The 11,949-nt window shown below is 43.9% G+C and overlaps 1 protein-coding gene across 2 annotated transcripts; it reads left to right on the top strand.

The window, feature by feature from the left end:
- Window positions 1-711: 711 nt before the first annotated feature.
- LOC118787924 (KH homology domain-containing protein 4-like) lies at window positions 712-6,922 on the top strand. Of its 2 annotated transcripts, none has more exons than XM_036543695.1 (14): window positions 712-874; window positions 2,127-2,472; window positions 2,581-2,700; window positions 2,860-2,939; window positions 3,039-3,091; window positions 3,186-3,424; window positions 3,833-4,041; window positions 4,200-4,260; window positions 4,736-4,793; window positions 5,009-5,244; window positions 5,474-5,587; window positions 5,673-5,755; window positions 5,842-5,936; window positions 6,570-6,922. In XM_036543695.1, exons 1-14 carry the CDS (start codon window positions 846-848, stop codon window positions 6,695-6,697), a joined length of 1,851 nt encoding a protein of 616 aa, XP_036399588.1. In that variant the 5' UTR covers window positions 712-845; the 3' UTR covers window positions 6,698-6,922. The 2 variants fall into 2 exon arrangements, with proteins under 2 accessions (XP_036399588.1, XP_036399587.1); XM_036543694.1 differs by having other exon boundaries at window positions 5,670-5,755.
- Window positions 6,923-11,949: the final 5,027 nt, after the last annotated feature.

Genomic DNA, 11,949 nt, shown 5'->3' with positions numbered 1-11,949 from the left:
CTTATTCTAGTTGATTCTCTAGTTTTTTTTTCCTGTAATGTCACAACTTCTTCATATGATCACTACACTGCACTACATGTGCATATTGTTAAAGGGATTATGGATCTTGGTTCAATTACACTGATGTACAAGCAAAATTTCTTCCACATCATATAGACCATATACTGTACAGGCAAGTGCGACTCCACTGAGCGGCTAGGAGGACGTGGCTGGAAGGCGGAGGCGTTTTACGAGCCTACCTGAGCCCACCGTACTTTACTGTACTGTATTGCCACAGAGCTGAAAATCCAGCTAAGTAGCTGTCAAGTTATCTGCGGGGGGAACAAAAATAACGCCTTTGCTCTCTGTGATTTAATAGCAAATATCCACCTGTATAAATGGATAACATTTTGTAATGGACAACACATTGTAACGCTCTGGGTAAGAGCGTCTGCTAAATGCCCATAATGTAATGTCCACAAAGCACGATTTAGCCCGTTTAAAGAGGTTTTTAGTTGAAATAGAGCCCTCGACTTTCTTGAGAAGCAGAGTCTTCCTTGATAAAAAAAAATGGAAAAACAGAACTTAGTCTTTTTGTTCAAAAAAGATTAAACTCTGTTGGTTTCCTTCGCATGATGTTACTGGCGTCAGGCTGAGGGGGGCGATGCCTTGTTGTTTGGGCATATTGTTCTGCGCAACCATATTAACTACGTATTTCCGCCCCTTGTCTCGATGGTCATTATCGAACATTCTTTCGTAGCTCTCGCTAGGTAGCAAGCTAGCGGATCGACTGTAGCTTCAAACTCAACCGTTTGAATGCATTAATAAACTGATTCATACTTAGCTAAGGTATATTTTTCGATAATATGGCTTCCGGGATGACGGGACAAACATCGTAAGTGAGAATTTCTTTCTTCAGGTAGTTATGCAGGTCTGGCTAGTTAGCCAGTAGTCGTACGGTCTGGTTGGTAGGCCTAAGCAGACTCAACAAAATACCGGCACAAAGCTGGTAATTATGAACGTGTCCGTGTTGTAAAATATGTAGCAATTAACGGATATTCGATTTTAGATATTCATTTAACAGACGCTCCTATTCAGAGCGACTTACAAAGGAAGGGTAGGCAGCTACATGTATAGGAAGCTGGCTAGCAAACTTTACGTGCAAGGCCGCAAGAAGGACGGGACAGAACACTACATTGCTAGCCAGCTCACTTTTTTGTTTTGTTTTGTTGCAATTTCCGTGTTAATTTGTGACTGCCAGGACCTGGGGTTATTTTTCTTTGCGCACAGATTCACACATTTTTTAATTGAGCAATGTTGTATGTTGTTGGTTCATACTGTTTATTGAGCTTAGTTCAACGCAAACACACACGTACAAAGGCCACAGAATCTGGGCACCTTCCGCGGGGTATTGATCCAAAACTCGTGCCCGAATCTGCTTTCCTGCTAATCGGCCAAATCGCGGGGGATCGCGTGACACGTCTGCGCAAAAAAAAAAATGTTGGACACATTTGGAGCGGAAGGAAATCGGTGTGTGTGCGGCAGGACATTTAGGGCAGACGAAAAATATGAGGGGAAATATGTATATGTTGTTGAGAATTCGTTTTCCGGCGAAGAATGTTTTGGATCTGAGCAACGGTTGATCGTTGATCGCCGACAGGAGCGCTTTCGTCGCATCAAAGTTGTCCGACATTTTACTTTGCGCAGTCATGTGATCGGCAAGCTGCCTACAGTTTGCTGTTAGCTCGGGCGCACCAGCTCAGAGCAGGCCTTGCTAATTAGTCATGTTTTCTGTCAGACCATTTGAATGATGTGAAGATTAGTGTGTTTACGCAGCATCCTCTGTAAACCAGTGAGAAACAATGCTCCCTGTAGGTACGTAGGTAGCCGCCTGACTCACTGGTGAGTCCCTATCTACTTGCGGCATGTCTGGAGGGTGAAGAAAGCAGTTACTTTCAAGATATGGTCTTCTGCTGATACTGCCCTCCTATATTAATCTGAATTCAGAGCTGAGAACAGACCCAGATGCTTTTAAGTGCTTTTAGGTCTACTTGCTCTGCATACATTATTACTGGTATTACTTTCACAGGTAGCAACTGTGAAACCTTGGATGTTAGCAATCACTGTGTATGTTTTTGTTTCTACAGGTGCTTTAATAGTAGGTGGGACCAATCCAGTCCAAGGGCAGGCAGGCTGCAGGGCTTCTTGGGAAGCCTCTCTCACTCCCTCACAGCGCCAGCGGTGTCCGTGCCCAGCTACACCGGCGGTCTGGGCACCAGCACGTCAGTCACCATGGCCACCAGTTCATCATTTGCCAGCACCGTGGGAACGGAGGCGACGCCCCTCACGTCCTTACCCAGAGCCCCGCCCCCATCAGAAGACAAGCCTGCACCCCAGGGGGGTGTGGAGCTGGCTGCTGCCATGGCTGCCAAAATTAACGCCATGTTAATGGCCAAGGGGAAGCTGAAGACCCCACAGCCTTTACCTGATAAGGTACTCATTAGATAGTGAGGCTATATTATTGCACAGTAATTATAGAACATACCTGTTAGTGGATATGGGGTTTGCTTTGATATGAATGACATTTTCCCTCCCCATTAGATTGTCCCTACAGTGACCATTTCCAGTACTGCAGATGAATTGGTTGTCACGGAGGTGGACATTAATGATGTCCCCATAAACTGTAGGAACCTGCTAACGAAAGGGAAGACGCAGGAAGAGGTGATTATTTCAGTGGTTGCACATTCATCAGTTGATCTCATTTTGGTGATGGTGTTTAGGGTGTATAAATGGTGTCTGTAATCCTTTAACTCTTAAGTGTTCGGTTTGACACATTGACTTTGTGCCTTTGGATTTCAATATTTCCTTTTTACATTTCAGATCCGTCGCTTTAGTGGAGCAGTAGTGTCAACAAAAGGCTTCTACATGACCAGTGCTGAAAAGGCCCAAGCCAAAGGAGTGTATGTATCTGCTGTAAATTGAATGTGTCATCTTTCTTATATAATAAACAAAAAAACCATTTGGAGATATTTAATACTTTATGCATTTGCTTTATTCAGAGACCGGCCTTTGTATTTACATGTCCAGGGAAAGAGTCAAGAAGAGGTCAACAGTAAGCAGCATTTTTACCTTTCTTTAAAAAAAAAGTCCTTTCATTCAGTTGAAGGAGGGTAAAGGCACAATCTCATTGTGTCTTTGATTTACAGAGGCAGTGATGCGCATTAAGGAGATAATTTCAGAGGATGTCTTGCGGTCGTCGTCGGGACAGCCACGCCCCACTGTCCCCACCCTCACAGTGTATCCACAGCCTCCCAGACCCGTGGCCCCTCCTCCGCAGCCATGCGTTCCGACCCCTCCTGTCCCCCGGCCTCCTCCCCCACAGGTCCCAGGGCCCGTGACCCCCCAGAGCCAGAGGTCTCCAGCTCCATACACCGGCCATTCAGGGGTAAGCGAGTGTCTCTTCTCTGCCTCTCCACCCAACCGGTTCTTAACGAGACAGTTGTGTATCACCTGGGAAACGGACAAGCAGTTCTCATTGTTCTCAGGGCACATTGTCAGGGTAGTTAGGTTTCTGTAGCGGTTAGTGTCTTGGGATAGCTGCTGAAATAATGGAGGTTAAAGAAGGTGAAGCCAGTAAAGACCACGTGGCTCTCGCTGATACCCACCTCCCACAGCAAACTAGCGGCGAGAGCAACCTGAACCCCTAGGCAACGGGTTGGGTGTACTGCTGCCGTTTGACATTACTGTTCAATTTTCAAAATGTTTTACCTTTGTTCAAGGGTTTTTGCTTTCTCTTTATTTCACAATGCTTTCCCCTGCTAACATGAAATGTTGTATCCTTGTTTCTTTGCAGAATTTCGTGCACACCAAGATATTTGTGGGCCTGGATCAAGCGTTGCCCTCCTTCAATGTGAATGAGAAGGTGGAGGGTCCGGGGGGGAGCTACCTGCAGCACATCCAGACTGAGACTGGGGCTCGTGTTTTCCTCCGTGGAAAGGGCTCGGGGTACATAGAACAGGCCTCTCGGCGCGAATCCTTTGAGCCGCTCTACCTGTATATCAGGTACTACTGCGCTGCACTTTTGGTTAATGATTGGGCATATTGTTTTAGTTAGCCATAGCCTGTTTTTTTTAATGTGGAAAACACTGGATATGGATTTGTCTGCATATCATGAGCGATAGCAGTCTTCTTGAAATTGATTGAACCGTATTTTCCTGCAGCCACCCAAACTCGGCGGGACTAGAGGCTGCCAAGAAGCTCTGTGAAAGCCTGCTGGAAACTGTAAGTCCACACAAGTAAAATGGTCACCCTCTCTCTGAATGAGCGATGTGTTGCGGAGGTGTAAGAAGGTGACGCTCCTGAAGAATCTGTGGCTCTCGCCGATACCCACCTCCTAGAATAAGAGTCGCGTGAACCACGTCTGACCTCCAGCCCTTGGTCAGAGGTGAACTGCTGCTACTGATAATTGAATTCAGTGAAAAGGCCACAAAGGTTTGCTGTATGGGACAAGTACAAACTGCTTTATTGCAGTTTGTTGTAGGTTTAAAGTATTTTTTTTTTCATAATTCTTAATTAAAATTCGGATTTAACATAAACGTAATAACTGAATCCAGTTAAACAAGGCAGAATGAAGACCATCCAGTCAGATGGAATTTGGCAGGAGCTAAACTCCCCTTGCTTCAGAAACCTTACTGTAGGACTGTTTTGACTCATACCAGTTGATTAGATTTCTAAAAAAAAATCTTGTTTTCCACAGGTGCGAGCAGAGCATGCCCAAATGGTGTCAGTTTACACCGCGACTGGGTCTACTCAAGGTAATTACTCCCTTTCAATAAATTGTGAATAAATGAGGTATAATTAACTAATTACTTGATTTAATTATAGGTATTTGCCATTTTCTTACTTTTCTTACTATGTTTTCCACTGAACTCTTTAGTGACTCAAGTGTCTTGGATAGTCAGAGGTCAAAGACCTGTGCATGTCTGTTTTGAACTGTGGTTTTAACTATATTTCTATACTTTTATTTCAGCATACCCATCTCATGGATACCCAGCTAATAGCAATTACAGTAGCCCAGTATCCTGGTATAACTACCCATCAAATGGGTACACGGGCGGCTATGCAGCATATCCAGGATCCAGTGGTTACTGGAGTAGTGCAAATGGTCACCCAAGTCATTCTAACATTTCGACAACCCCTCAATCTTCCCAGGCTATGGTTCAGTATCCAGTGTGTCCTAGAAAACCACCACCTTACTTGGCACAGGTAAGTGTTCCTACTAGAAAGTTTCACAGAAGTTCTAATGCCTCTGTAATCAGCCTTGCCTTTATGACGTTTTCAGGGTAAAAAAAAGTAGATGTGCTGCATGAACCTTTGGTTCAGCATATTTGTAAAAGCACAGTTTTAGACCGGAACAGGTACATTATTTATAGGCTTGTCCAGAGTTGCATAAAGGGACAGCTCCAGGCTATCATTACACTGTCCTCTACCCAAGGACACTGCGACCACTTACAGCACTGGAAATGACAGTCCCTCATCCAGTCCTCCCCATGCTGGCAGTCCAAAAAGACACTTCATGGAGGACTCTGCAGAGAGCCTAGCCCAAGAGGTAGGTCGGTTGTCTCGCTTTACCTTAAATGCACCCGTTTCATTGTTTGAGGCCGAAACCAACATGCACCTGTCGTTCGTAGCAGGGTTGCGGCTCCGCGGCACCGACGGCGAGCGAGCGTCCCCCCTCACCCGTGCCCGGCTGTGACGAAGGGAAAGATTCGGAAAGGTTTGTCCCTTTTCCCACTCCATATTTTTGTGGGAGTCAGTACGTAAGTCTGGTAGTCTGAACGCCCTGCCGTCGTGCCTCTGCAGAATGCTGATGCCCCCGCCCCCACCTCCCCCGGCTGCGATGCTGCGCAAGAGGCCGCGAGAAGCAGACGGTCCGGCGGGCGCTCGCGCAGAAATGGGTATGCACCGCTCCTCCAACGCAACATAACGGCGGCCTTCCTGCATGAGATCCACTTACACCTCAGGCCTCTGTTAAACCGTGCAGATGTTCGATCTCTGGCGCTTTCGATGTAAAAATGGCTTTTCCCTCCCCGTCCCCCAGATTAATGGAGACCTGTTGAAGACGGACACGTTTGGTGTAATGCACTAACTAGTTTTTCCTTGGTATGTTCTTTCTGTCTTTTCCCCTTGTCTTCTCTTCACATGTTCCCCTGGACCTGCCTTTTGTGGATGTGTGGTGCCATTTCATTGTCCATGAATGACCTTCCCCCTCTCTGGCTGTGGATTGAACGCATTCTACGGCTAACATGGGGATTCCAAATGGGCTTCTCTCTCTCTCTTTCTCTCGTGCTCTCTCTCGCTCTTTTTCTTTCTTTATACTCTGCACTGTCATCTTCTGTTCTTTGGATCTTCCAACCTATCTTTCCTCTGCCTGTTCTCTCTCTCTCTCTCTCTCTCTCTCTCTCTCTCGCTCTCTCTCGCTCTCTCTCTCACTCTCTCTCTCACTCTCTCTCTCTCTCTCGCTCTCTCTCTCGCTCTCTCTCTCTCGCTCTCTCTCTCTCTCTCTCTCTCTCTGATTTGTGCCTTGACAGGTCCAGGAGAGCCTATATCAGTGAAGAAGGCAAAATCCCAGGATGCATCAGGGTTAGTCCCCTATGGTGGGGATTCCTCAGATGAAGAGGAAGACAGGACTCACAGCAGTAAGAAGGCCTCCTTGTAAACTAGCTCAGGCCACCTGTATTGAGGGTATATTCAAGCATTGCACATGCAGCTCTGAGCAAGGGATCTAAGGATTTGGTCTAGATTTTTATCACACACCCACCTTTCCCAATGAACAAAGGATTTCCTCGTAGTAATAGTTCTGTATTCTGTTCCATTTTATTTGAGTTTAAGTGCATTTCAGCCACCCTCCACCTTTTCATATGCACCAATACACCTGACGCATAGCTACATGTTGCTTTCACTGAATCTTTTCTCATTGGAAATTGCTGTAAACCTGTTCCCATGGAATACATGTAATAAAATATTTTAATGATAGTCTTTTGTGTGGCCAATTTTATGGGTGCTCATTATGGGTGTCACAATCTGCTTTTGACAACCTATTTCAGCTGTTCCCTCAATCTTTCATATCTGGTGATCTAATTGTACAAATTTTTACTTGACAATTTGCAAGAGATTATACTTTTTGGGATATGTTCTTATGATTAGGTGATGCAGTTTGACATGTCAGAGATTGGGTGCCGGTCTGCTGGAGAGCCCCCCTGCACCATAGTCCAGCACTCCTCTCCAAAGAGTGTGCGTCATTCTGATGCAACAAGTCCAGCCGCCACGCAGCGATTTGCGGTTCGGTCTTAAGAACAAAACGGCTGCACTGAAATGCCACTTCGGGCAATCGGGGCTTGAAACGACCAGATGGGGAAAATGCCAAGACACGGTGTGCGCAGGGGCCGCTTTGCCCCCCGACCATGAGAGCGCCGCTAGCGTGATCGCCTGTGAGGAGTCTTGGCCAATGAACAGCGGAGGTGACAATCGGCTCTCTCCCTTTGTGCTGAAAATAGGGGTTGCTATGGCAACAGCTATAGTTTAATGATATTCTATGGGCATTTCTTACAAAACTGCTTCTTCGCCAAAGGTTTTACGCATGCGATTATTTACAGCAGAATCCTCTCTGTGCATAGTTGGGTACAGCATGAGTTTGATTCAGTTTGTCCCCAGCTGAAATTAATGTATGTTGGCTTGATTTATACTAGTTACGCATGGGTGTTTCCCTTCTGTTGTTCATCTGTAAGCCATAATGTTTGACGTGTGTGATTGAGATCCAAGGCAGTTGTAATGGCATGCCTTAGGCATTGTGACATGTTCCTGCCCAAGTCTCGCTTCATCTATTATTTGAGAGTCAACACCAGTCTAAACTGGCATACTTCTCTTCATTGTCACAATGCATTCTACTGATGGGGGATCAGTTCTCCAAGATGTGCATTTTGAGATGCCTTAAGACCAGTCTAGACAAGCCACAAAATTTATTCTATCTCACTAGTGAATTTCAAACCAGTGTGAACTGTTTGACTATGTTGCAAATTCTGTCTTTTAGATGCTCTCCTCTTCAGATTGTTTACATGGACTTCTCTGCTAATGGGTGGGAAAATGTGTGCTGTCAGTATCCCATGCAATTACCTCTGTGTGCTGCCAGCTTCAAAGGAAGCATTTGCCTTCTTGCAGTACCTGCCTGAAGAGACTACCTGTCAAATGCATTGTCACAGAAGGCAGTTCCCCTCAGGATACAGGGACATAGACTGCACTGAGGTAACTCAGTCCTCCAAAGGGGACATGCAGGGATGTGTGCTTTCAAGCAGGTGGAATATGCTGCGTGCTCAGATAAGTGTGAAAGCCTTAGTTGTGTTCACACAATTACATTATTACATTTATTTATATATATAGTATATTTATGTCTTTAAGTCCCTTTCCATAGCTCTTAGGAATATAGAAAGAAGCATTGATCTGCTTGTAGTCTAATAGTCTGGAATAAGGAAAGCAGTTGGCATGACTGCATGCAGTAAAAGGTTTTGAAGATTTTTATTCACTCTAGTAGTTAAGCCCTCCCCTGTTGTTGGGGTGGTTCACAGCCCAGACCTGAAAGGCAGTCTTTTCCTGACCTTAGCTCAATTACAACACGCAGGTTGAACCAGCAAGGGTGGTTCTTCAACAGCAGAATCAAAAAGGAAATGATCAAAGCTGGAACAAAACTCCAGGATGGGGCCTAAAAATAGTGCTGCTGGGTCGTTCTGCAATCAGATGCCGCGTTTATGCTATCAGTCTGGGTTTGAAGTAGCCTCCCTCCTACATTTGGCTCACAAATTATGCGGCTCCTGCAGACAAAACTGCTTTGTTCTCAGGAGACTTACTCACTCTTGAGTTATCCTGTTTGTAATGTTGCATATTACATTTACTCTTGATGACTGCATGTTTGGATTAGAAGCACATCAGCAGAGTAAAAGCCATTAATGGAAATGAATTACCAAATTATATGCAACATTTTACAAATTATATACAACATTGTCCCTTGCTACTTGTGTGTGGTCATTCATGTGAATGTTGCACTGAATTAGTATGTGGAGTTTAAACAAGTTTGATTTAAAACAAGTTTTGGTCACTGCGGAGCACTTCAGGTATGACTGCTTGAGGTTAATTGCTTGCCATGACGTTTTCACTAGCCACAGAGGCTGGGTAGGTATTTACGCCCAAGTAATGCAGTTTTTGTTACTGTGAAGTAGACTAAATGGGAGAAAATACCTTGCATCTGCCACGAAGTGACACGCTGTGTGTGTGTGTGTGTGTGTGTGTGTGTGTGTGTGTCTGTCTCTACTCGGAGCCAATACTGTCATTCCTATCCACAGTAATCTCACTTGGCTCCACGTCGTGAAGAGTCTAGCAGGTTAGTTTTGCTCGACTGCCAGTGACTTGGTGTGCCAGCTGGGCAGCTTTTGCATTGCCTCTTTGATAAGGGGGAGGAGGAGCCAAGAGGTGCAACTTTCGTCTGCATGTGGTGATGACTCAGTTCCGTGGACTCTAATCATTCAATGAATACGTGGTCTGGAAAAAAAATCAAACACCTCTTTGCAGTTTTTTCAGCAGTGAAGCCAATGCTGGTGGTGTTTCTCACTGTCACCCAGAGCTCATGCTAAGAATTTGGCAGTAAATCAGTCAGTGTAAGGCATGTCCTCTTCCCCTTTACAGTTGATGCTACAAAAAGCAACTGTTGCAGTGTTATTGAGCCAATCCATGAAGCCTGGCGTATATGTGTACTTTACTTACGGCTAGATGCACACAACTCCCCAGTGAACCATTCCACTGCCGCAAAACTGATGCAGTAAATTTTTTGACTAAGTCTCCCAGCATCTCTGTCTGTCAATAAAGCCTGATTGTAGGTTGTCAATGAGTGTTCTGACCTGTAGAGGAAAATTGCCTTTGGCTTTTGGCTCCTCGTTATTTTTTGCCAAAATGCCTGATCCAGTAGAGTAGACTGATGTTGCTGTCTTGAATGGAATGCCAAAATCTCTGGTTTGAAATCCCTATGAACTGCATGTCTCCTGCAGGAACAAGTGGATTGCGGTAGCTACAGAGATGAGATGTGTGTTCATCTGCTCTTGTCAGGCTGAAAGAATGAGTGTGATGGTAATGAGTGCTTTATTTTCTGCTGTGTGCACCAGTACACAGTACTGATGAGCGCATCGGAATTCTACTGTGATATGTAACAAATAAAACCTTAGTTTGCAGATGAGTTGTTTTCTTGTTCTGATTTGACAGTTAGTACTTTGCAGCTAATTTATTTAAACAGTGTATTTAGAGTTAAACTCAGAGACAGAAATGCAGAAGTCTTGCATGCATGAAAATACTTGAGATGCATGGGAGATTTTCATTTTTAACAGCAGTCTGGAAGTCTGGAAATCACTGTGCAGACCTAGGCAATGCTTTGGTTGGAACAAATCTACAAGGTCTGGCAGACAATAGAACAAAAGATCAAATTATAATGGGTGTCACAAGCGAGCGCAGTTCCAGAGTAATATTACCTTCCGGAAATCTTGTGGAGCTTGTAGTTTTTCATGAGTTCCACTTGACGCGCACTGAAAGCTGGTGGCAGAGCTGGCAACCCAGGGGGCTAATGACTGCATTTGAGCACTCTGAAATGCTAGTGTGCAAAATGAGGGCATTTGATGGCTTTTAAGAAATGCCACATTTACTGTGGCTATTCTAAATGGAGGATTTGAAACTACTGCCTGCAGTGGCATTAGAAGTTGCATTCGAATGTCATGGTTAATTATTCACTATAAAATGGGTAAATAATGAATGATGATGCATTGCTACAAGTAACCTGCTGCATTTATAAGGTGAATATTTATCTAAGTATTACAGGTTAACCTAATTTTCTGCCATACCCATGTCTCATAATGTTTTGGCACATTTTAGCTTAAGGGCTCAACCTAGACTTTGAGGAATGACGTTCTAATCCTAAAGGAATTGTGTATTAATTTTTCATATTAACATCTACAAAGGATTGTTTAAGTGCTCATCTGAGGTAAAAATGCAACAAATGGAGAATATTTTTTCCCTAACAATGTGGCTTGCACTGGAACAATGTTAAAAGGATGTGCTTTCAAAAATGTACAAGGTATATTACAGTTCTGAACTGCAAATGGCTCTGCTACAGATACATTCATTTGACACCAGAATTTTCTGCATGGTGTCTATTCCAAACATTATTACAACCTTATAACCTTGAGCTCATTTCTTAAAGGACACAAAAGGCAGTGGGTGCCCTCATGTCAGTAATCTTAGTAATGGGTGGCATGTGATTTTGCCAAACAAACAAAAGCAATTAAGGATTATTGCAGAGGGATGACATCAAGGGGTGCCTGTTCTTCATACTTCTGCAGTTACTCGCACAAATTAATTTGAACCTCAGTGGGAAGCTGCAGTTAAATGCTCTCTAGTTTTCAGTGGTACTGTAATTACAATTTTTAAATTAAATCCTGACAGAGACTGAAATTATGCTCGTTTGAATTCCTTCTAAGCAGCCCGTTTTAAAAACACATATTTATGCGGTGTCCTCCCTCTACTGTATTTAAATGACAAATGGTAATTATAAAATTTCAGTATGACAACTGGAAAGCGCAAAGGTACCTTGATCAGTCAAGCAATATCCAATGTCATATTTGAAAAAGTGCATTGTGTTACACGTTCCCACTATCCATATTCCTAACCCTAACATAGAAAACCACAACATAGAAATTACTGATGCCAAAAATGCATCATTCTTAATTTGCACACAAACATATATAAATATAAACTAAATAACTATATATGTAATTAAAGTTAAAAAATAATAAATTAAATAAATATAACTATGTTTCATTCATATAGCTGGGATTTTGACTGTACAAACATCTCTGTTTTGCATTCAAAAGCAGATACCTA

This window comes from Megalops cyprinoides, chromosome 13 (assembly GCF_013368585.1).
Source record: "Megalops cyprinoides isolate fMegCyp1 chromosome 13, fMegCyp1.pri, whole genome shotgun sequence".
NCBI classification, from domain to species: domain Eukaryota; kingdom Metazoa; phylum Chordata; class Actinopteri; order Elopiformes; family Megalopidae; genus Megalops; species Megalops cyprinoides.
The sequence above is the reverse complement of the archived record's forward strand: the minus strand, read 5'-3'. Positions and strand labels throughout refer to the sequence as shown.

Excerpts from the sequence above, each read along its gene's own strand:
- LOC118787924 (XM_036543694.1), top strand. The coding sequence starts at position 846 with ATGGCTTCCGGGATGACGGGACAAACATC. Across the intron at positions 4,261-4,735 it reads GTGAAAGCCTGCTGGAAACT|GTGCGAGCAGAGCATGCCCA; the intron begins GTAAGTCCACAC and ends TGTTTTCCACAG. Across the intron at positions 5,245-5,473 it reads CACCACCTTACTTGGCACAG|GACACTGCGACCACTTACAG; the intron begins GTAAGTGTTCCT and ends CCTCTACCCAAG.